This window comes from Zeugodacus cucurbitae, chromosome 6, assembly GCF_028554725.1.
Source record: "Zeugodacus cucurbitae isolate PBARC_wt_2022May chromosome 6, idZeuCucr1.2, whole genome shotgun sequence".
NCBI lineage: Eukaryota > Metazoa > Arthropoda > Insecta > Diptera > Tephritidae > Zeugodacus > Zeugodacus cucurbitae.
In genome coordinates, this window is record NC_071671.1 from 34,951,497 (window position 1) to 34,974,383 (window position 22,887).

Genomic DNA, 22,887 nt, shown 5'->3' on the forward strand with positions numbered 1-22,887 from the left:
GGTGTTTCCAGTTGGCGCCAAAAAGCAAAAAGGAGGAATGAGTGGCGCGCTCTGGTGGATTCGGCTATAATCGTATATGCTTTGTATATGCAATGCTGTATATGCTGTATATGCAATTTCTTAAAACAATATTCACCGCTGCTGAGTCCAAAAACAGATTTTCCTGATATAAGGGGTGTGCGGCATAAATCGGTTGAGAAGTGTTCGGGCAGAAATGCACGAGCAAAACCGACCACTGACCGACCCAAAAAAACTGGTTTTTCTACGAAAACCGACTACCCACTCGTCGAAGTTTTTGCAAAAAAACGGTTTTCGCTACACCATCCGACTACCCACAGTGTCGCGGGTGGGCCACAAAAAAACCGGTGCAAAAAAGTAACCAATAACCGGTTACTGTAGTACTACACAGTACCAGGCGTTTGCCGCAAAAATTCGGTAGTAAGGGGGCTAGGGGTTTTTAGCGAAAAATTGGCAATACGGGAACCCTGTATATGCAATTTGTCAAAACAATATACACCGGCACAAAAAATCTGCTGATTTGACGTTCAACTTAACTCTAAATCCGTTTATGCATCCGAGTTAACTCGTCTACATACGTAAAGAAAATGTGTATATTCTATCCCAGTAGATCATTTAACTCGTGGTGAAAAAGTGTTTATGCATGTGGGTTGAACTTACCCGTGTATAATATAACCGGGTAGAAATGAAGCCTAAACGTTGTAATAGTGAACTTTGGTGGTGAAAATGAGTAAAAAATATATTATAATTTTCGTTTTTCTAGTGGACTTTATGCCGAATATGTGGGTAAAATTGTGTTATCTTTATAAAATTACATCAATAAATTGCGAGAGTATAAAATGTTCGGTTGCACCCGAACTTAGCGTTTCCTTTCATGTTTTATTTTGTTATGTTGTCTATTAAAGTATTTTTTATATGTGTCACTTCATGAAAATTTTAAAAATATTAGGAAAATATCTTGCGGGATTTTAAAATTTGGTGGTACGATAAATGAATAAGAAAAAAATGCAAATATAACACAATTTTATGTCTATACTACTATTATAAAGAGGAAAGATTTGTATGTATGTTTGTATTTAGCGTTTGAAAAACTACGCTACTCTCGTAGCATTTCATTTTACTCTTGCTGCCGCTCTCACTTTGTCGAGAGCCACAGAATAGCCTTAGCATAACAATGTAAAAGTATGTGCTCTAATCTGCTCCGAACACAATAATTGTCAGGCCTATTCGTTACATCGAATTTTTCGTTAATTCGAGTAGAGAGGTATGTTTTTATCAATAATTTTACGCTTTTGTATAAACTCAACTTATTTTCAATTTGCACATTTCTTTTGAATTATCTCAAGTTATATGTTTAATTCTGGTTCGATGTTATTTGATTTTTTTCTCATTCTTCATATATCTTCTTCATGTTGTTCGTTAAACCGAGTACTTACAAATCTCCGATGTTCGTTATTTAAGGTACTCAATGTAACAAATTTGGTTTTTCGTTATAAGCGGTTTTCGTTAAAACGAATATTCGTTATTTCGGAAAACTACTGTTCTTCAATGTATATTGCACAGCTCTGTGTATGTAATGCTTCGAAAATATTTCTGAAGAAAAAGAAAAAAACAACAAACACATGTGAGAGCTGTAGCACATAAAAATTTTCATTAGATCTGCTGTGCTACCGCTCTCAATTTTTGTTACCGCTACGCCAGAGCATAGCGCAGAATTTAATTTTTTGCTCCCGCTCCAGCTATAGTTTTTTACTTAACAATCCTCGGAGCAGAGTAGAGCACATACTTTTACATTGTTATGCTAAGGCTATGCTGTGGCTCTCGACAAAGTGAGATCGGTAGCGATAGCATAGCAATAATTCTACATAATAATAATAATTCTGTTTGTATTGAATAAACTACAATGCTGATTTCAAAAATTCTTTCACCATTGGATAGCTACATTCACCCCGAGTAACATAGACTATATTTTTTGATAGAATCTCTACTTTCAGGAAATAGTTCCCAGGTGAGGGTATCAAAAGGACTCGGTGATGGAGAATCTTAATCTTAAACTGAAAATCGTCCTGCAAGTCATTCTCTTCGCATCGCAATCGCGTGCTATAAAGTCAAGTAACGAGCGCTCGCAGCTGCTTGCTCAACATAATTTCAAATCATCCCAAATACGCACTTGAGAGTCGAGTAACGAGTGTGCAGCGGCTTGATTAACAAAATATTAGTAATATACAAGCTCGCACTAGGGCGTCGAGCTCTGAGCGTCCCCAACGCCGTCATAATCAGAGAGAAAGACAACGGATACCAAAGACTTGAGGTCATAATCAAATTTTAGCTCATTACAAAAAAAATATAATTTCATGTTCGAATTTTCCTCATTTTACGAAGCCACGCAAAAACGGCAAAGTACATACATACATATGTATGGAAGAGTGTGTGTAAGTGTGTAAAAACTTATAACTTTTGAAATGTTTGTTTAAACCCGTGCGAAGCGGGAACGGTCTGCTAGTAATATATTTAGTTTCAGTGTGTATATAATTTTGTGACTATTAAATTTGTATTAAAACTATAAATTTTAAATGATTTTTTATTTTTATAATTATATAAACAACTTAACAGAATATCATTTTAAATAATACATTGTACATTTCACATTTTTTCGTGTGAAAAAAGAGGCAATATTATTTAAAAAATCAAAATTATATGATGGAACCGAGACATACCACTATTCAAAATGCATTTGTTTAATATTTATTTATATAACTGATATACACCACCAGAATATATTAATTTATGTTCTCTAACTTTTCGTTGAAGAAAATTTTTGAGTTCTTCCTGCGTGAACTCTATGCCACCTCCATGTGAAGCAAATAATTTAAGCATCTGATGTATACGATCAAGTGGTAAAGAGTCCAAGTTTGTAAGCATTCCAACTATATATGACCAAAATACCTGAAAATAATTTGAATAAAATACGGAATACAATTTCTCTTCTTAGGGAACATTATTTAAATATACTTAAAAATTCTATGGTAATATATCTCAGAGTAATCACTATAAAATTATTCATTATTTACCATATCTCTTATATATAGAAGAATGACATATAACCATTACTTTAACCAAAAAACTTTCGGCAAAAAGGGATTGACCCTTGAATAGAGAGAAGCGCATCGAACAAAATATCCAGATGTTGAAACAAACGGGCAGCACTTGTGGTGTTATACCACTGACAGACGGCGGCGTTATTTCGGAATAACTGCTTTAATCGGGGTTAATTCGAGAGTTATCTCAGTTAACTCCGTTTGCTAACTCCCATTTAAACGTCAAAATTTTAGAGAGCTAGTGGGACTTCGTGGCATATTCGTTGGCAACATTGTTAAACATGGCCGCTTTTTATCTATTGTGAATGAAAATATGCAATACTGACAGTTGCTTTTCAATTAAATGTAAACAAAAACATACGCATGCTAATTTTTTCTAAAATGGAAGTTCTAATAATAAAGTATTTATGTCTATTTTTTTAATAATTAGTGATTTTGTACTATTTGTGCGGTTAACAACCGCAATAATTGCTTCCTATCCAATTTTATTTCACCAAAATGGAAATATTATTGCCAATCAGCTGTTATGGGAGTTTATAACTCGCTTTGCTACCGTCTGTCACCCACAAAATTAGAACTGATTAAAAGCGCACTTAATCGGAAATAACTCTGCCGTCTGTCTACTACCCCAACGTGTCCTAACGAATGCTCAATAGTATTGCGTTTTAACATTTTAATAAGTGCAATAAAATGCTTGACTACCCTTTAGTTTGGAGCAGCGTCCATATCTTATAAATATTATTTATTAAATTGAATATTTATTTCAAGTTAAAATCATTGTAAATGGTAAAACAAAACTTGGTGGTACTGACGGTATCGGCGATAGCAATGTAATGAGGTGTCCGGTCGCTTAGTAAGCTCTACGCATTTCATTGAGCCAAATAATACACAGTAGTGCCACTTTGCTGGAATACCTACATATGCACATCTTTCACTGTGAAATAATCGCCACCTTTTCATGCTGGGCAACTCTCACACTCTCGCTTTAAGGATGGTAGAAAATGTTGCACTTTTGTAGAAAAATAAAAACGTACCCGTATAAATATTGAAAAGATAAGATCCCAATTTGACAGTGCAGAATAAATCCAAAATTTTTGTGAGAAAAGAAAATGCAATTAAGTTGGTGTATTAAGAGACAAACATATTATTCTTTCAGAAGTTTTGAATATATCCTTAACATTGGGGATGCGCGAGGTTATAATTTCGTTCTACATATTTCATCCTGTAAGATGAAGTGCTTGAAGAAATTTCTGCAGCAATGAAGTTTGTATGCAAGTTTTAGTAGTTAGTGTATCTATGTACATATGTATATGCAAAAAACTACAGACGAACAGACGAATTGACAGACATACTCGGTGCAAAATATTCAGATATGTATAAGAATTTTTGTTATAAAATTGTATTGGTAAATAAACGAAAAAAATTAAAATACGAACTTGAAGCTCTTCTTCACGTTGATCGCTTGCGGAAGCCATAGCTGATTCTACATCTTCTTCTCCAATTGGTTGATTCAATTGTGTATTTTCAAATTGAAGCTTTTTGTCATCATTTTCAACTAGTTTGAATACTCCAGGTCGAACCTCGTTTATTATATCATGTGTGATCCAAAATCCAATTCTTCGTCGCAGAATAGTAGAAGGGACTTTTGTAATTTGACTAAGGTCTTCTAGTGCCCATTCATCTGAAAAGAAAAATACATATACAAATATACATACAAAATCGACTGAACAAGACTTAACAACAATAAAGATAACGAAACACTTCGTATTCATTGCATAAAAGAGATATGTATATTAACAACTAGAGGTTCGATGGAAAAATCGAATGGCATTAATATCTTTTCTTTCCTCTTAATTATAGTGCATTTTTTTCAAATTTAAACCAAACTAACGTAGAGAAATTACGATACCAAAAAGATATGAAACCCGTTAAGAATTTTTTAAAGTATTTGTATGACAGATGTATAGTTTTCGGCTCGTACGGTACCTGATTTCAATTGTTTACTAAATCACATTTCTGATTAGATTCGAGACATGTTATAAACTTTTATTTTTATTTCTAACATTTTGTTTGTCAGCAGTCCTTTTATGATATGCGTTTAGTTTTTCCCATTTGATCCCATTGTACTCACTCTTTGACACACTGTCAAAAGCAGACGTGGGCATGATCTTGCAAGTCAGTTAGCATTTAACTCTCGGACAGCTAAGACTGTAGATATTATTATCATCTAGTTTAGAGAATAAATAACGCACATAAGACTAAAGTGTGAAAAAGTGCTATTCGGTAAGCTTGAATTCTAGTATATTCGAATGGGTACAATGGGAATATGCACATATCTTACTTGCGTATATTTTTTGTAGATTTTTATATGGATATGCAAGTTTTTACGGTAAAAAGTTCAGAAATCTTTTTGTGGTCACCGACGATGTTGGATCAAGCGATCGTGCTCATTTCCATTGATACAAATTAATCGTTGCATACTACCAAGCTTTGCATGCTTACCGTATAAGGTTTAGGGGAAAGAAATGGTTTGTCATCTTTGTAAACTTTGAGCGAGTTGCTCAGATGTAGAACATAGCGCATCCCAGAGTCTGAAATACACTGGAGTATAATCCAATGGAACTGAGTAGTGTTTGAATCTCTTAATTTCGCAAATAATTAGATCCAGTATGCTTGATGTAATCAGATGAACAAATTTCTCACAAATTCACACATTCATATGATTCATCCACTACGATGACCAGGAATCGCTATTTTTGGTTAATTCCTCTATTATTTATTATAGTCACTCATAAAATTACACCCATATTATGTATCTATAATAGCCTGAGTTCAGTCGCCTTCAGGTTATCGTAGCCTTTGCATATTATCTAGTATCCAAATATGTCAAAAGCAGGCTACTGATCAAGACCAGTTTCTTCATTATATATTGTAGTTTTGAGTAAAGCAGTATAATATATTAAGATGGCCAAGAAATTGTAAATATAAATAAAATATGTATTTACATTAATATATAATTGAATGAGTTGCTATATAATTATTTAAAAAAATGCAAAACTATCGAATCATGGAGAATGGCAGAAGCTAATATTTTAACAATATTATATTTTTAAGCAATTTGTAATATTCCATTTACTTCTGATGTTAATATCTATAGTAACATACAGATGTTGTAGTTCTTTTTTAGGTGCTGAAATGTGCATATGTGTTCCAATCATACATCGGATTATATCAGCAAAATCTGTTTGATTGTTTATTATTTATTATTTTAGTCGTATTTTGCTCTTATACACTTATGTTAATTTTTATATGTTTTCGGCATATTTTATGTTGCATAAATGTGGTCACTAAGAATCACAGACATCGTCGTATTTAAGTTGTGAAATTCCGAAGTTATTCCCTTGACCTTTCTGATAGCTACCTTCAGAAAAGGATCGTAGCGCTGCTCAAATCTTCAGAATTGGAGAGACAGCAGTTGATCGGGTGATGGATTTAAAACGCGGCCGAAAATGCTTTGTTTGATCTAATTGAAAATATACAAAATATAGTAAACATAACAAATAATAACATTTTAATTCTTAGCGTACTTCATAAGTGAAATATCCAAAGGATTGCAACGATCTCAAATTAGCCGTCGAAATAATGCGACATTCAAGCTTTCTTCCCGACTCATGAAAAATAATTAATAGCTACTCATTATAGTTCTCTTTAATACGCTTTTATTAGCTCCACTTGTATATATCTTTGTATATTTGTAACTTTTTCCACTGCAAGAAGGCGATCAACTCAGTTGCGCCTAGTATGCAACATATGTATATAAATAAATATCCATAATGAAAGTATACTTTTATAGAAAAGCTGTGCATACTTATATAGCGGGGAATTTAAAATGCAAGGACGCACTTAACAAAAATGAGTGATAACATAACTGTAAAAATAAAAGCACACCAAGAGAAATAATATGAAATTATGCAAAACCATTGGCTTTTAGGTAATAAACTTTAGTTTTGTAATTGCAAAGCTAGGCTAAAATAGGAAGAACTTTTGGTGGTCATTAAACACTTCCGAAAAGCAACTGCAATAGAAAACTCGTTTTAATATGCTTTTCCACCTGTATCTTTAAATGGTTGTAACTTTTTTTAATGGTACTTAAAATATCTCAAACTCTCTCCGTACCGCCACAGTCGAAACAATTGGATTTCGGCAACGACAAAAAACGAGCTGGTACGATGAAGATTGCCGTCTCGCAGCAGAGAGAAAACAGACTGCCTACCAGAGAACGGCATTTGCTGAATGAAAAACATTCGTACGCGCTCAACAGCCGAATAATCACAGTGTTCGGATCAGCCGATCAAACTTGCCTGAGCTCACATTTTCATTGTTGATTTTAAATTCACTCGTGTGTGTGCGATTTTTTGTTTCACTCCGAGTTTGTTCGGCTCGTGTTCAATATAATGATTTCGGGCGCTTGCTCATTCGGTTCAACAATCATTGTTTTGAACAAGCACAACACTCAACTCGCAAAAATCAACTAGTATGATTTTACTCATGCGCGCAGCAAGCGGCACTTTTTCTGCACAGATGAAATGTGAGAAGAAGAACAAGGCAAGCTACAACAACAACTGCATAGAAATTGTTACGGTACATGCAGTCGTAACGCTCACATCGTGTCGTCTTGTCGCTAATTGTTTACTCATAATCGATCAACTCAAATTGAACCGAATGATGCTTTCGTCAACACAGGCTCATTTTATTGAACGCTGACTTTTGTTCAGTGAGTTGAATTGAGTGAGAAATTTTGAACCGAGGACTCAAAATCCAAAGAATGATGTGTAAATTGAGTTGATTTTTACTCATTACTCTGTTTTTTTCAGTGAGTTGAGTTGAATGAAAAAGTTCGCGTATGAGTAAATCAAGAAAATAGTGATTTTTGCCGTTCTCTGCTGCCTACCTTGCAACGTTACAAATGACCACAACACATGCGGGATGGATAGATACCGAGAGCTGAAGAGGAAAGATACGCATCTGCAGACAAAAAAAGAAAGGGGCCGAAATGCGTGAGTATGAAGAGCTTGAGAAGCTGGCAGACAGAGGTAATGCTCGAAAATTATATGAAAAAATGAAGCGACTTAACGAAGGTTTCAAGTCCGGAGCATCCTCATGTAGAGACCAAGACGATTCAAACGGCGATTTCAGCGAATTGCGCTACGCTGGCTACGCTGGCTATGTCATGTTGTCCGAGTGAACGAAAACACTCCAGCCCTGAAAGTGTTCGATGCAGTACCCGCCAAGGAAGGGGAAGGCCTCCACTCCGTTGGAGGGACCAGGTGGAGAGCGACCTGGTTACACTTGGGAACTCCAGCTGGCGCCGAACTGCGAAGGAGAGAGACAGTGGCGCACTATCATCGATTCGGCTATAACCGGCTAAACGGTTGCAACGCCAATCCCATACATATTTTAAATATTTGAGCGACACTGTAAGGAAGTGCCCTAAAAATATCTAACGTCTACCTATAAGTTATTTGAATAACATATGTTCATATGTTCGAAAACATCTCTATAAAAGCCAATTAGTAACAGGAAGGTTCTGCGTAAAAATTGAATACTGCCTAATTATCGATTTTGAGGTTTCCCCTTTTAACAGAACTGTTTACAGCGTAACATCAAACTAAAAAATTAAAAATATATATATTAAAAAAAAACTAAAAAACACGCTTTTAAACCACATCAAACTAAAAAGTTAAAAATAATTCTTAATATATGCTGAAAAAAATAATTAACGAAACATATTTGTATTTTTGGTTAAAAAGCATGGATGCTTTGTATTATATTTTTCTCATATTGAGCAACTCACGATTATAATTATACCGAAAAATAATGAAACATAATTTCCAAAGTGCCCCTTTCAAGAGTATAATGAATAACAACAAAATATATTTATCGAAAAAAGTTAATAAATTTACTAATTTTTATATGAACGTGTTAAATAAAAATAATTAATAAAATTGTATATGGGAATTTCCGCCATGTCGAACGTAACAATCGTACACATTTTAACCAAAAAAAATTATGAACTTAAATGTTTTTTAATTTTGACAGTAGGAATTTTTAATATCTCTTATTAGCTCTACATTTAGTGTTAAGGCTGCTTTTGGGACGATTTTCAATTTCAAGATAAATATAAAAAATCAAATAATAGCACGAGACAAAAAATTGATGTCGTTTTTGGGGACAACGATTCAAACGGCGATTTCAGCGAATTGTCAGGCAATACTCAAATGTTTTTGATTGTAGAATGTTGGGCCTTTAAAATTGGTATGCATTAGTACGAGAAACACAACAAAAATTTTCTGTAGTATGAAATGAAAATAATATGAATATGAAGCAGCTTCTAGCTTTTAACTAATTTTCATCTAAATTATACAATAAGGAATGATTTTCAATCTGATCAGTTGACATTAAATACACTTTAACCTCAGTTATACTACTTTGAGCACATTGATTAAATGAAAATGCATCGGGTATAACAATCGCTCCTATTCCCGTTGTCGTTATCTTTTTAAAACGACTTAAGAACGCCTATTTGGCATTCCTGTTGGCGTTAACGACATTTATCGAAAATAAATTGAGATTCCCCAATTTGAAGCGACTATAGAAACGACATAGAAACAGTCGTTTTTTGTCGTTGCTATAATTGTGAGCGTCATAGAAACGACGCGGTTGTTTGAAGGAATATTTGAAGTAAAGATGAAAATTCCAAATCGGAAACAGTTTGAAATTTTAATTTCTGAAATGGAAAAATATCCTGCATATGCCAAGGACTCTAGAAAAGGGTTAAATCCTTTAAATTTCGATTTCTTGGGTGGGATATTTTTTTTCTAAAAAAAAAAAAACTAAATCCATTCCACCGCTTTCTCGCGTCGGAAATTGTTGGCATTAATAAAATTGCATTTTTATATCTAAGAGTATATTTAAGATATGAAAGGTCTGAAAATTCAAAACGAAGAAAAAAATAGTACTCCAAAAATACGAGGAGTTAATAAACACCTACCCATGTCTCCTTTGGCTGGACCACTAGGTAGAGTAGTCGGATTAGCCAGAAGCAAGGAGCATGAGACGCTGGAAGTATAACATATTTTAGAAGAAAGTTAGGAGGACGCAGATGTCACCACTACTTCTTTTAAAAAATCAAATAAAGATGGAAGACTAACATTGTTGTACGTAAGTACAATAATTACAGTGATAACGTTGTTTAGAGTAAATAGAGAATAGCATAAAATCCATTATGGACTGCTTTAAAAATTTGTCTCGTTACATAAGAAAGAAATTTTTATATGGGAAAAGAGCGCCTTAAAGTATACTATATAAAATATGTAGACAAATTTCGATAACTTATCTTAGGCGTTACGATATACTTCAAGAATACCAATTTAGGAACGAAACGACGATAAGAACGACGACGACTTAGAAACGACAACGACAACGGGAATAGGGCCGAATGTTTTTAGATTCCGATATCTGCCATACTTTCCTTTTGATACTGCTCCGATTCCATCGACAACTTTCAACTATAATGCCGAAGTTATCAACAACACTGCAACTAATTGTGGTAATATATGTAGAGTGTGTGATGTAGACTACGCAGGCCATTGAAATTTTTCACGATTTCTTGAAAATCTTTGAAATAAAATTATCTAGTCATTGAACGAAGGATTTTTAATTTTTTACTACAACTAATATTTTCGAACCAATATATGGCGAAAATTTGACAAAAAAAATAATGGACAAGTTAGAAAGGGCTAAGTTCGTGTGTAACCGAACATTTTATACTCTCGCAATTTATTTATTTAATTTTTTTAATATAACACACAATTTGACACACATATTCGGTATATATATGGTATAAAGTCCATTGAAAGTTTGAAAACGCTAATATGAAATATATGGGAGTTAGGGGAAGTTATGACCCGATTTCACTAATTTTTGGCACGGAGACATATTTTTAGAAGAAACATATTCCCTTTGAATTTCTTCTAAATATAAAAAATATTGTAAAAAAAACTTATGGACCGATTTCGACGATTTTTGGAAGGGCGACTCTTTAAATGCAATATGTTTGCAAAGTTCTGTTCCGATATCTTCAGTAGTGCTTACTTTATATATTGTAAAGTACACGATTCAGATTGACTTCAAAGTTCAGGTATGTGGGAAGTAGGCGTTGTTGTGATCCGATTTGGACTATTTTCACAACATATCATTGGGAAGCTAGGAAGATATTATATACCGAATTTTAATGAAATTGGTCGAGTAGTTCCAGAAAAATGGTATTTGACCCATAAGTGGGCGGAATCACGCCCATTTAAAATTTTGTAAACCATTTTGGGCTTTTCTGCACCATCTTTATAATGGAATTTAAGGTTTCTGGTAGTTTTCCTTACTGATTTAAAGCATTTTTGTAGTTTTCAACATAACCTTTGTATGGGAAGTGGGCGTGCCTCCATTTTTGGACTGTAGAAGGTAGTACCGATAAGAAACGACTCTAGAAAGTTTCCTTGATATAACTTTAGTAGTTTACGAGATATGTACAAAAAACTGAGTAGGGGCGGGAGCACGCCCACTTCCCAAAAAAGATTACATCCACATATGCCTCTTCATAGTGCGATCCTTCATACCAAATTTTACTGCAATAGCTTAATTTAGGCTTAATTATTGCACTTTATGTGTTTTCGGATTTCGCCATTTTGTGGGCGTGGCAGTGGTCCGATAATCCATTACTTAACCTTCTTATGGTGCGACAACTGACCAGATATTCACAATGCGTCAAATCTTGGAGAAGACCCGTGAAAAGAGGATCGACATACACCACCTTTTTGTCGATTTTAAAGCTGCTTTGCGAAATATCTCCTGTTATCAAACAAACACTCAGCTCGCGTCTTGGCTCACACGTCACTGTTGACAGTCATAACTTTAAAGTAGTAGATGGTTTCGTATACCTGGAAACCAGCATCAACAACACGAACAATGTTAGCCTAGAAATCCAGCGCAGAATCACTCTTGCCAACAGGTACTACTTTGGACTGAGTAGGCAATATAAATGTAAAGTCCTCTCTCGGCGAACCAAAATCAAACTCTACAAGTCGCTTATCATTCCCGTCCTGCTTTATGGTGCAGAAGCTTGGACGATGTCAACATCAGATGAGATGACACTAGGAGTTTTCGAGAGGAAAATATTGCGCAAGATTTATGGTCCTCAGAAAATTGGCAACGCCGAATACCGCAGACGATGGAACGATGAGCTGTACGAGTTATACGACAACATTGACATAGTTCAGCGAATAAAAAGACAGCGGCTACGCTGGCTATGTCATGTTGTCCGAATGAACGAAAACACTCCAGCCCTGAAAGTGTTCGATGCAGTACCCGCCAAGGAAGGGGAAGGCCTCCACTCCGTTGGAGGGACCGGGTGGAGAGCGACCTGGTTACACTTGGGAACTCCAGCTGGCGCCGAACTGCGAAGGAGAGAGACAGTGGCGCACTATCATCGATTCGGCTATAACCGGCTAAACGGTTGCAACGCCAATCCCATACATATTTTAAATATTTGAGCGACACTGTAAGGAAGTGCCCTAAAAATATCTAACGTCTACCTATAAGTTATTTGAATAACATATGTTCATATGTTCGAAAACATCTCTATAAAAGCCAATTAGTAACAGGAAGGTTATGCGTAAAAATTGAATACTGCCTAATTATCGATTTTGAGGTTTCCCCTTTTAACAGAACTGTTTACAGCGTAACATCAAACTAAAAAATTAAAAATATATATATTAAAAAAAAACTAGAAAACACGCTTTTAAACCACATCAAACTAAAAAGTTAAAAATAATTCTTAATATATGCTGACAAAAATAATTAACGAAACATATTTGTATTTTTGGTTAAAAAGCATGGATGCTTTGTATTATATTTTTCTCATATTGAGCAACTCACGATTATAATTATACCGAAAAATAATGAAACATAATTTCCAAAGTGCCCCTTTCAAGAGTATAATGAATAACAACAAAATATATTTATCGAAAAAAGTTAATAAATTTACTAATTTTTATATGAACGTGTTAAATAAAAATAATTAATAAAATTGTATATGGGAATTTCCGCCATGTCGAACGTAAATGTGTACGAATTTTAACCAAAAAAAATTATGAACTTAAATGTTTTTTAATTTTGACAGTAGGATTTTTTAATATCTCTTATTAGCTCTACATTTAGTGTTAAGGCTGCTTTTGGGACGATTTTCAATTTCAAGATAAATATAAAAAATCAAATAATAGCACGAGACAAAAAATTGATGTCGTTTTTGGGGACAACGATTCAAACGGCGATTTCAGCGAATTGTCAGGCAATACTCAAATGTTTTTGATTGTAGAATGTTGGGCCTTTAAAATTGGTATGCATTAGTACGAGAAACACAACAAAAATTTTCTGTAGTATGAAATGAAAATAATATGAATATGAAGCAGCTTCTAGCTTTTAACTAATTTTCATCTAAATTATACAATAAGGAATGATTTTCAATCTGATCAGTTGACATTAAATACACTTTAACCTCAGTTATACTACTTTGAGCACATTGATTAAATGAAAATGCATCGGGTATAACAATCGCCCCTATTCCCGTTGTCGTTATCTTATTAAAACGACTTAAGAACGCCTATTTGGCATTCCTGTTGGCGTTAACGACATTTATCGAAAATAAATTGAGATTCCCCAATTTGAAGCGACTATAGAAACGACATAGAAACAGTCGTTTTTTGTCGTTGCTATAATTGTGAGCGTCATAGAAACGACGCGGTTGTTTGAAGGAATATTTGAAGTAAAGATGAAAATTCCAAATCGGAAACAGTTTGAAATTTTAATTTCTGAAATGGAAAAATATCCTGCATATGCCAAGGACTCTAGAAAAGGGTTAAATCCTTTAAATTTCGATTTCTTGGGTGGGATATTTTTTTTTCTAAAAAAAAAAAAAAACTAAATCCATTCCACCGCTTTCTCGCGTCGGAAATTGTTGGCATTAATAAAATTGCATTTTTATATCTAAGAGTATATTTAAGATATGAAAGGTCTGAAAATTCAAAACGAAGAAAAAAATAGTACTCCAAAAATACGAGGAGTTAATAAACACCTACCCATGTCTCCTTTGGCTGGACCACTAGGTAGAGTAGTCGGATTAGCCAGAAGCAAGGAGCATGAGACGCTGGAAGTATAACATATTTTAGAAGAAAGTTAGGAGGACGCAGATGTCACCACTACTTCTTTTAAAAAATCAAATAAAGATGGAAGACTAACATTGTTGTACGTAAGTACAATAATTACAGTGATAACGTTGTTTAGAGTAAATAGAGAATAGCATAAAATCCATTAAGGACTGCTTTAAAAATTTGTCTCGTTACATAAGAAAGAAATTTTTATATGGGAAAAGAGCGCCTTAAAGTATACTATATAAAATATGTAGACAAATTTCGATAACTTATCTTAGGCGTTACGATATACTTCGGGAATAGGGCCGAATGTTTTTAGATTCCGATATCTGCCATACTTTCCTTTTGATACTGCTCCGATTCCATCGACAACTTTCAACTATAATGCCGAAGTTATCAACAACACTGCAACTAATTGTGGTAATATATGTAGAGTGTGTGATGTAGACTACGCAGGCCATTGAAATTTTTCACGATTTCTTGAAAATCTTTGAAATAAAATTATCTAGTCATTGAACGAAGGATTTTTAATTTTTTACTACAACTAATATTTTCGAACCAATATATGGCGAAAATTTGACAAAAAAAATAATGGACAAGTTAGAAAGGGCTAAGTTCGTGTGTAACCGAACATTTTATACTCTCGCAATTTATTTATTTAATTTTTTTAATATAACACACAATTTGACACACATATTCGGTATATATATGGTATAAAGTCCATTGAAAGTTTGAAAACGCTAATATGAAATATATGGGAGTTAGGGGAAGTTATGACCCGATTTCACTAATTTTTGGCACGGAGACATATTTTTAGAAGAAACATATTCCCTTTGAATTTCTTCTAAATATAAAAAATATTGTCAAAAAAAACTTATGGACCGATTTCGACGATTTTTGGAAGGGCGACTCTTTAAATGCAATATGTTTGCAAAGTTCTGTTCCGATATCTTCAGTAGTGCTTACTTTATATATTGTAAAGTACACGATTCAGATTGACTTCAAAGTTCAGGTATGTGGGAAGTAGGCGTTGTTGTGATCCGATTTGGACTATTTTCACAACATATCATTGGGAAGCTAGGAAGATATTATAAACCGAATTTTAATGAAATTGGTCGAGTAGTTCCAGAAATATGGTATTTGACCCATAAGTGGGCGGAATCACGACCATTTAAAATTTTGTAAACCATTTTGGGCTTTTCTGCACCATCTTTATAATGGAATTTAAGGTTTCTGGTAGTTTTCCTTACTGATTTAAAGCATTTTTGTAGTTTTCAACATAACCTTTGTATGGGAAGTGGGCGTGCCTCCATTTTTGGACTGTAGAAGGTAGTACCGATAAGAAACGACTCTAGAAAGTATCCTTGATATAACTTTAGTAGTTTACGAGATATGTACAAAAAACTGAGTAGGGGGCGGGAGCACGCCCACTTCCCAAAAAAGATTACATCCACATATGCCTCTTCATAGTGCGATCCTTCATACCAAATTTTACTGCAATAGCTTAATTTAGGCTTAATTATTGCACTTTATGTGTTTTCGGATTTCGCCATTTTGTGGGCGTGGCAGTGGTCCGATAATCCATTACTTAACCTTCTTATGGTGCGAAGAAATACGTCTTCCAAGTTTCATTAGGATATCTCAATTTTTACTCAAGTTACAGCTTGTACGGACGGAAGAACAGACAGACATCCGGATTTGATCTTTACTCGTCACCCTGATCACTTTGGTATATATAACCGTATATCTAACTCGTTTACTTTTAGGACTTACAACCGTTATGTGAACAAAACTATAATACTCTCTTTAGCAACTTTTGTTGCGAGAGTATAAAAAAAATCAACAATTCAAATGATACTTACATATTAACACCCCCGATACCCCGAAGTTGGATCCGTCAGGGTTATGTTTTTAAGCGGGGCTGAAGGCCGCCAATTCATAAATAAGTTCTAAATGAAAATTGTTTGAAATCCAAGCAGCCTTTGATTTTTGTTTGTTTTTATTTGTGAAAATGTCAATTGTGCGCATTTTTCCTGTGTTTCAAATTTTTCAATAAAAATAGAAATTTAATGAACTTACACTATTCGAATAGTAGACAACGAACGGTTAACCGAATATTCGGAAGTGAGTGGTTAATCAAATAGTCGATGACTGACGATTATCCGAATAGTGCAAACCGAATATTATTATTCGAATAATGCCCTATTCGGTTAATTCGGTTAGTCGAATACCAAGAGCTCTAGTACAAATTATCTTTTTACAACTTCTGAAAACCACTTGACCCCTTAATAGAGTCTGACATTTTCTCACATGTTTATTGTGTACCGTTTGTTTGGGGAAAACGGCTATTTGTTGTTGTCAGTGATACGTAGAATTCATATCGCTCATTTACTTGAATAGTGTCACAACTCAAAAAAATCGATTTTTCAGGAAAGCGATTTAAAGTTTTCAGTTGTCTCTTATTTAGCAAATATTGAAAAATTCCATAAGTTTATTAACAAATATAGTGGCGTGTAATATATTAAATTAAATGTTGAGCATAAATGGACCAAGTATAGTGTACTAATGCTTTTTCTTGGGCATAAACGGGACCCATTTTGAATTGTGTCGTTAATTGTGAAAAAAATAATTCGATTTCGTCGTCATAAGTCAAATGTGTGGTTTTTGTTGAAAAAAATCAATTCTTCGTATATTTTAATTACTTTTCGCCAATATCGTTGTAAAACAAAATATGTCGTTCTTTCTGAAAAGAAAACCAAATTCACTCTATGATAATATGTGCTGTAACACAAAATATGTCTTTCTTTCTGAAAAAAAAATATAACTAATTCTGGCACAACTGAGAAGTGCCGTTATTGTAGTTAAAAAATAATGCAACATAACAAGTTTAATAACGGCACATTCTTATTTCACGGCTTATTTTTCTACGCATCGGAATGAAATTTTTATAAAATATGGACGCTAAAATTGCGCACATTTCTGCATACTCAACTCAAAAATCGTGTTTTTTGAGTTGTGACACTATTCAAGTAAATTCCTCACGCAAGTGAAGTGGCTTTGAAGTGGCCAGTAACGATTATTTTGCATATGACTTAAGAAGCTCACAACTTCCGGTTCCTTTATGCCAGTAGAGAAGTATGTAATTTTTGGACGACGTAGATAGAGCTCTCTTAACTACCGGAAGAAGCGTTAGTGATTTATCAAGTTAACATTCATGACCATGAGGATGTGCTGAGCTAATTTTTTATAGCGAAGGATGAAGAAGACAATCCATATGTGATCGACGATGATGGATGGCGAAGAGATATCTGATGTTGATAACGAGTTTAAGGTAGAAAAAGAATTGTGGGACCTTGAACATATTGATGAAACTGAATGTGTTGAAATCATTGAACAAGAGCATAATGCCTTAATTGCTGTCTGTGATAAAGGTCGATTACTGGACGAAAAATAACATTATTTATATTGTAAATATAAATTGTAAGCTTGTTTGTAAGCAATGTACTAAACTTAAAAAGTATAAAAGAACAACTATATTTACCTGTCACAGTTACATAGATACAATGTGCCTAATCGGATCAAAACTTCAATTGGCCCCATATACTTAATATAAGGATTTTTTAACGTCCGTTGCGCTCTATAACGTATATATCAAGAAATATGGGAGATATCTGAGCAAACACTATAGTCTATAAATAATAATAAAATACATATATTTGTTTTCTTACAGAACTAGTGAAATGAATAATATATAATAATTTATGTTAGTTAGGTTGATCTTGATATGTATGTATGTAATTGGCGTTGAACCGTTTAGCCGGTTATAGCCGAATCGATGAGAGCGCACCACTCTTCTCTTTCCTTCGCAGTTCGGCGTCCGTTGGAGATTCCAAGTGTAAACAGGTCGCTCTCCACCTGGTCCCTCCAACGGAGTGGAGGCCTTCCCCTTCATCGGCTTCCCCCGGCGGGTACTGCATCGAACACTTTCAGAGCTGGAGTGTTTTCGTCCATTCGGACAACATGACCTAGCCATCATAGCCGCTGTCTTTTTATTCGCTGAACTATGTCAATGTCGTCGTATATCTCGTACAGCTCATCGTTCCATCGTCTGCGGTATTCGCCGTTGCCAATGTTCTGAGGACTATAAATCTTGCGCAAAATTTTCCTCTCGAAAACTCCTAGTGTCGACTCATCTGATGTTGACATTCTCCAAGCTTCTGCACCATAAAACAGGACGGGAATGATAAGCGACTTGTAGAGTTTGATTTTGGATCGCCGAGAGAGGACTTTACTCTTCAATTGCCTATTCAGCCCAAAGTAGCACCTGTTGGCAAGAGTGATTCTGCGCTGGATTTCAAGGCATTTTGCAACATTGTTGGAGTTGTTGATACTGGCTCCCAGGTATACGAAATTATCTACGACTTCGAAGTTATGAAGTTGATATACATAAATATTATATCTCGGGCATTAATAAAAATTTAGTAATGTAACTAAATGAGCATATGGCCAATAGTAAAGTTAATTTATACCAAATATGATTGCAATTCATCAATTTTTGTCAACTGCTAAAAATGTTACCTAAGAAGCTGAAACTTTTCGTCCAAATGAGTGTAGTGAAATCGCGTTCTTCATTAGTATTCAACCAGATAATGTAACATTCATAGCATCACCATATATGAACTTAAAAATTGAATAAATGCTTAAAGTAAATAAGCCACCGGAATTCGATCTAATTACCGCTGAAGTATTAAAGCCGTTGCAATACAAATATCTATTAAAGCTCACATATCTTTTCAATACACCAATTCGTCTGACACAGTTTTCCAAGTTTTTGAAAAATTGCCGAAGTTGTTATAGTTCCTAAACCAGGAGAGGGTTCTCAAATAGTTTCGTAATATAGATCAATTTGACTACTTCCACAAATCTCAAAACTTTCTGAAAAATTAATTTTCCAGTTAATCCCTCGCATCAGTTCGGTTTCAGAAACAAGCATTCAACAATAAAACAGATTCATAGAATATCCCCTGATTAAAAATACTTTGAGGAGGAAAACGTGTGCAAAAACCAAACTGAAAACTGTGTGCTGTTCTTAATCGTATGTAAAACCAAAAAAATGCGCTAAGCCTGCAACAAGCAAAATATTATAGTAAAATAAACTAGAATATGGACAATAAAACTAAAAGATATCAACTCTTGCAATTTATTTATTTAATGGTATTAATATAACACACAATTTGACCCACATATTCGTCGTATATATGGTACAAAGTCCATTGAAAGTTGGAAACCCTAATATTAGGTATATGGGGCTAGGTAAGGTTATCACCCGATTTCACTCCTTTTGGCACGGAGACATATTATTCCCTCCCAAGAATAATATTCCCTCCGAATTTCTTCAAAATATCTAAGGGACTTGTTTATATTTTCGTTAAAAAATAGATTAGAAGTGATGAGGGCCTTATGGGGCCTTAAAAACTTATGGCCCGTTTTCGACGATTTTTAGAAGGGCGATGCCACACAATAAATGCAAAGTTCTGTTCCGATATCTTCACTAGTGCTTATCTATACTACTATTATAAAGAGGAAAGATTTATATGTATGTTTGTATTGAATAAACTCAAAAACTACTGTGCCGATTTCAAAAAATTTTTCACCATTGGAAAGCTACGTTCACCCGGAGTAACATAGGCTATATTTATTGCTAGAATCTTATATTTCTGGAAATAGGTGAGGGTATCAAAAAGACTCCGTGATGGGAATCTTAATCTGAAACTGAAAATCGTCCTGCAAGTCATTCTCTTCGCATCGCAAACGCGTGCCAGAGAGTCGAATAACGAACGCGCAGCTGCTTGCTGAACAAAATTTCAGAACCTGCCAAGTACGCGCTTGAGAGTCGAGTACGGAGCGTATGCAGCGGCTTGAAGAACAAAATATTAAAATCGCAAGCTCGCACTAGGCCGTCGAACTCTGAGCGTTCCCAACGCCTCATAATCGGAGAAAGAGACAACATACACAAAAGACTAGAGGTCGCAATCAAGTTTTAGCTCATTGCAAATAATATATAATTTCATGTTCGAATTTTAAAGCTTTTTTTCTACAGCGATACACGCTGTCGCCCGCTATAACGGTTCTTCTCAGAACAACAAGAATACGCACGATCAAACATAACAGGACTACAAGATGACGCAACACACGACAGTCACTGTCATGAAATTAGGATACAGTGGTGTGCCCAAAAAGCATACCCATATGCTCACATACACACTCACAACCGTACACGTTCAGTTAACACGACCATCCTGACCATTACACGACCTCGTGCAACATTATTAAAACGCTTTGTTTTTTCTTATCTTCTTAACTTACTTTCTTATTCTAGTACAACTTTCTTTTCTTACAGTTCACTTTACATTGTCATTAACCTTTCATTATAATATCAATGCGCCACACGTCATGATCAAAACAATTGTTTTGCACTTGTGCTTACATTATTATTATAAATTTCATTATCAGTTTTTTTTTTCAAATCATTTCATCCTTCTTTTTCTACTGTCTCTTTCAACAGTTTCATTACTGTCTCTTTCAACAGCTTCATTACTGTCTCTTTCAACAGTTTCATTACTGTCTCTTTCAACAGTTTTATTATTGTCTATTTCAACAGTTTCATTACTGTCTCTTTCAACAGTTTCCGGTCGCAATCAAATGTAAATTTATTTTTTGTTGTGAACAGAACTCGCTAAATTTAATACTGACGAAACACCTACCCTGGTCTGCTGTTACGCGGTTTGGTACTCCAAACAAAGATACAGCTGATTTTACGGCATTTACGCAATTTTCAACATCAATTTTAAGCGTGTGAGTTAAAGACACAAATTTAGTAAAAGCGTCAATTTGAACGATGATATACTCCTTTTGATCAGACTTCCCCCTGAACTTCCCAGTTATATCGATGTGAATAGTATGCCAAGGTGTGCTTACTTTTGGTATCGAATGGAGACTAGCATGAATTTTACCTGAAGAAAACTTTGACATTTTGCAAATAATACAATTTTCAACAAATTTTCGAATATACTTGGCCATGTTATAAAACCAATAATAATCATAGGCCTTATCTAGTCTCTTCTCCCATCCTAAATGCATGATGGATTCATGAATTTGGTTTATTACAGACCATTTAAATAATCAAGGAACAATTGATAAAGATCGAATTCTACCATGTCTCTGAATTTTTCGATACAAAATACCTGCTCTCAACTCGTAAGTTTTTGCAATGTCCTTGGGAAGAGAATCTTCCTTCAATTTATTTACGATATTAACTATTTCAGGATCTTGGAGCTGTTCGGCCAAAAGCCAATTACTAGATATTTCTGCCAAATTAACTCGCTTTTCAGGAACTTTGGAAGTTGTAACAATCAAATCAGATGAAGGCAGATTTCACGAAAAGAAGTCAACATGAGTCATTCGTTTACCTTCTCAATATTGTAAGTCGAATGTAAACGACTGTAAATAAGACCACCATCTTTGTACCCTGGGAGTCAGGTCTCCAAATAAATTCATTTTTCTCCAATAAATTGTCGTAAGGTAGATACCGACTGAGGAAGTGGTAAATTAGTTAACGCTGCAATTTTAAGAGAACTTCATATCCCAAATATTGGACTGTTGCCTTAAAGCTCCAATTACCGACTTGACTTGACTTAGCTTCGAAAAATTTCGCTTGGAAAACTTAGATGCAGTTATACTTCACACAACTTCAACTTCAGCTGTTATATTATAGTTTCTGGGTAGAGTTGCCAGATGTGCAGCTTTAAAATTAAGTTTTTTAAATTAATATATCACCAAGATTGAAGGTTTTAAAACTAGTATACAAAAAAATCTTCACTATTAGGAAATCTGTGAACACGTGAAGATTTTCTGTTAGAAAGAAAACTCTTTAATAAATATATGAATATAGCTTTGAGCAGAATAGCACAAAAGAAACGTGCACGCGTAGTTCAGTTTTTCGATATTTAGAATTCTTAGAAGATGTAATAAATTGGAGCCAGCCAAGCGTATAAATGATAGGTGAATAAATAATTTATTCAAATTTTATTTGAACATTTACAATAAATTTTTCATTACATAAATTCGCAAAATATTTTTTTTCTGAGCAGATCACCACAAATTCTCAGAGATTCGCAATAGTTATGTTTCTGTTGCAAAAATTACCATCACATCGTACCTATTTGATATGATTTGTTTATTGCACTTAAAGTTAAACAAGTATAAATAAAATAAAAGATTTTTTTATTAAACACATTAAAAAATAATTGTTGTGAAAAAGGTATTTTCCTCTGAATTATCTTATTTTTTCTTTATTTAAAGATTTATAAATATTAAAGATTAGAATTTTAACATATTTAATTTTAACCGAAAACATTCAGGCAACACTGGAATAGTGTCATAATGAGAATGAAAAGAGAAGCAGTGAGAGATGGAGAGCAGTTCAAATGTCAACGTAACTTAGAGTTCTA

At 34.3% G+C, this 22,887-nt stretch overlaps 1 protein-coding gene across 1 annotated transcript in view; it reads right to left on the reverse strand.

Annotated features, from left to right (window-relative positions):
* Positions 1–2,585: 2,585 nt before the first annotated feature.
* LOC105220028 (anaphase-promoting complex subunit 2) overlaps positions 2,586–22,887 on the reverse strand; it is a 93,306-nt gene continuing 73,004 nt past the window's right edge. Inside the window, exons 7-8 of the mRNA XM_054234855.1 lie at positions 4,553–4,797; positions 2,586–2,964 (exon numbers count right to left, since the gene is read on the reverse strand). Of these exons, the coding sequence (XP_054090830.1) occupies positions 2,764–2,964; positions 4,553–4,797 (446 nt within the window). The 3' untranslated portion in view covers positions 2,586–2,763. The remainder of the gene's footprint in view (positions 2,965–4,552; positions 4,798–22,887) is intronic.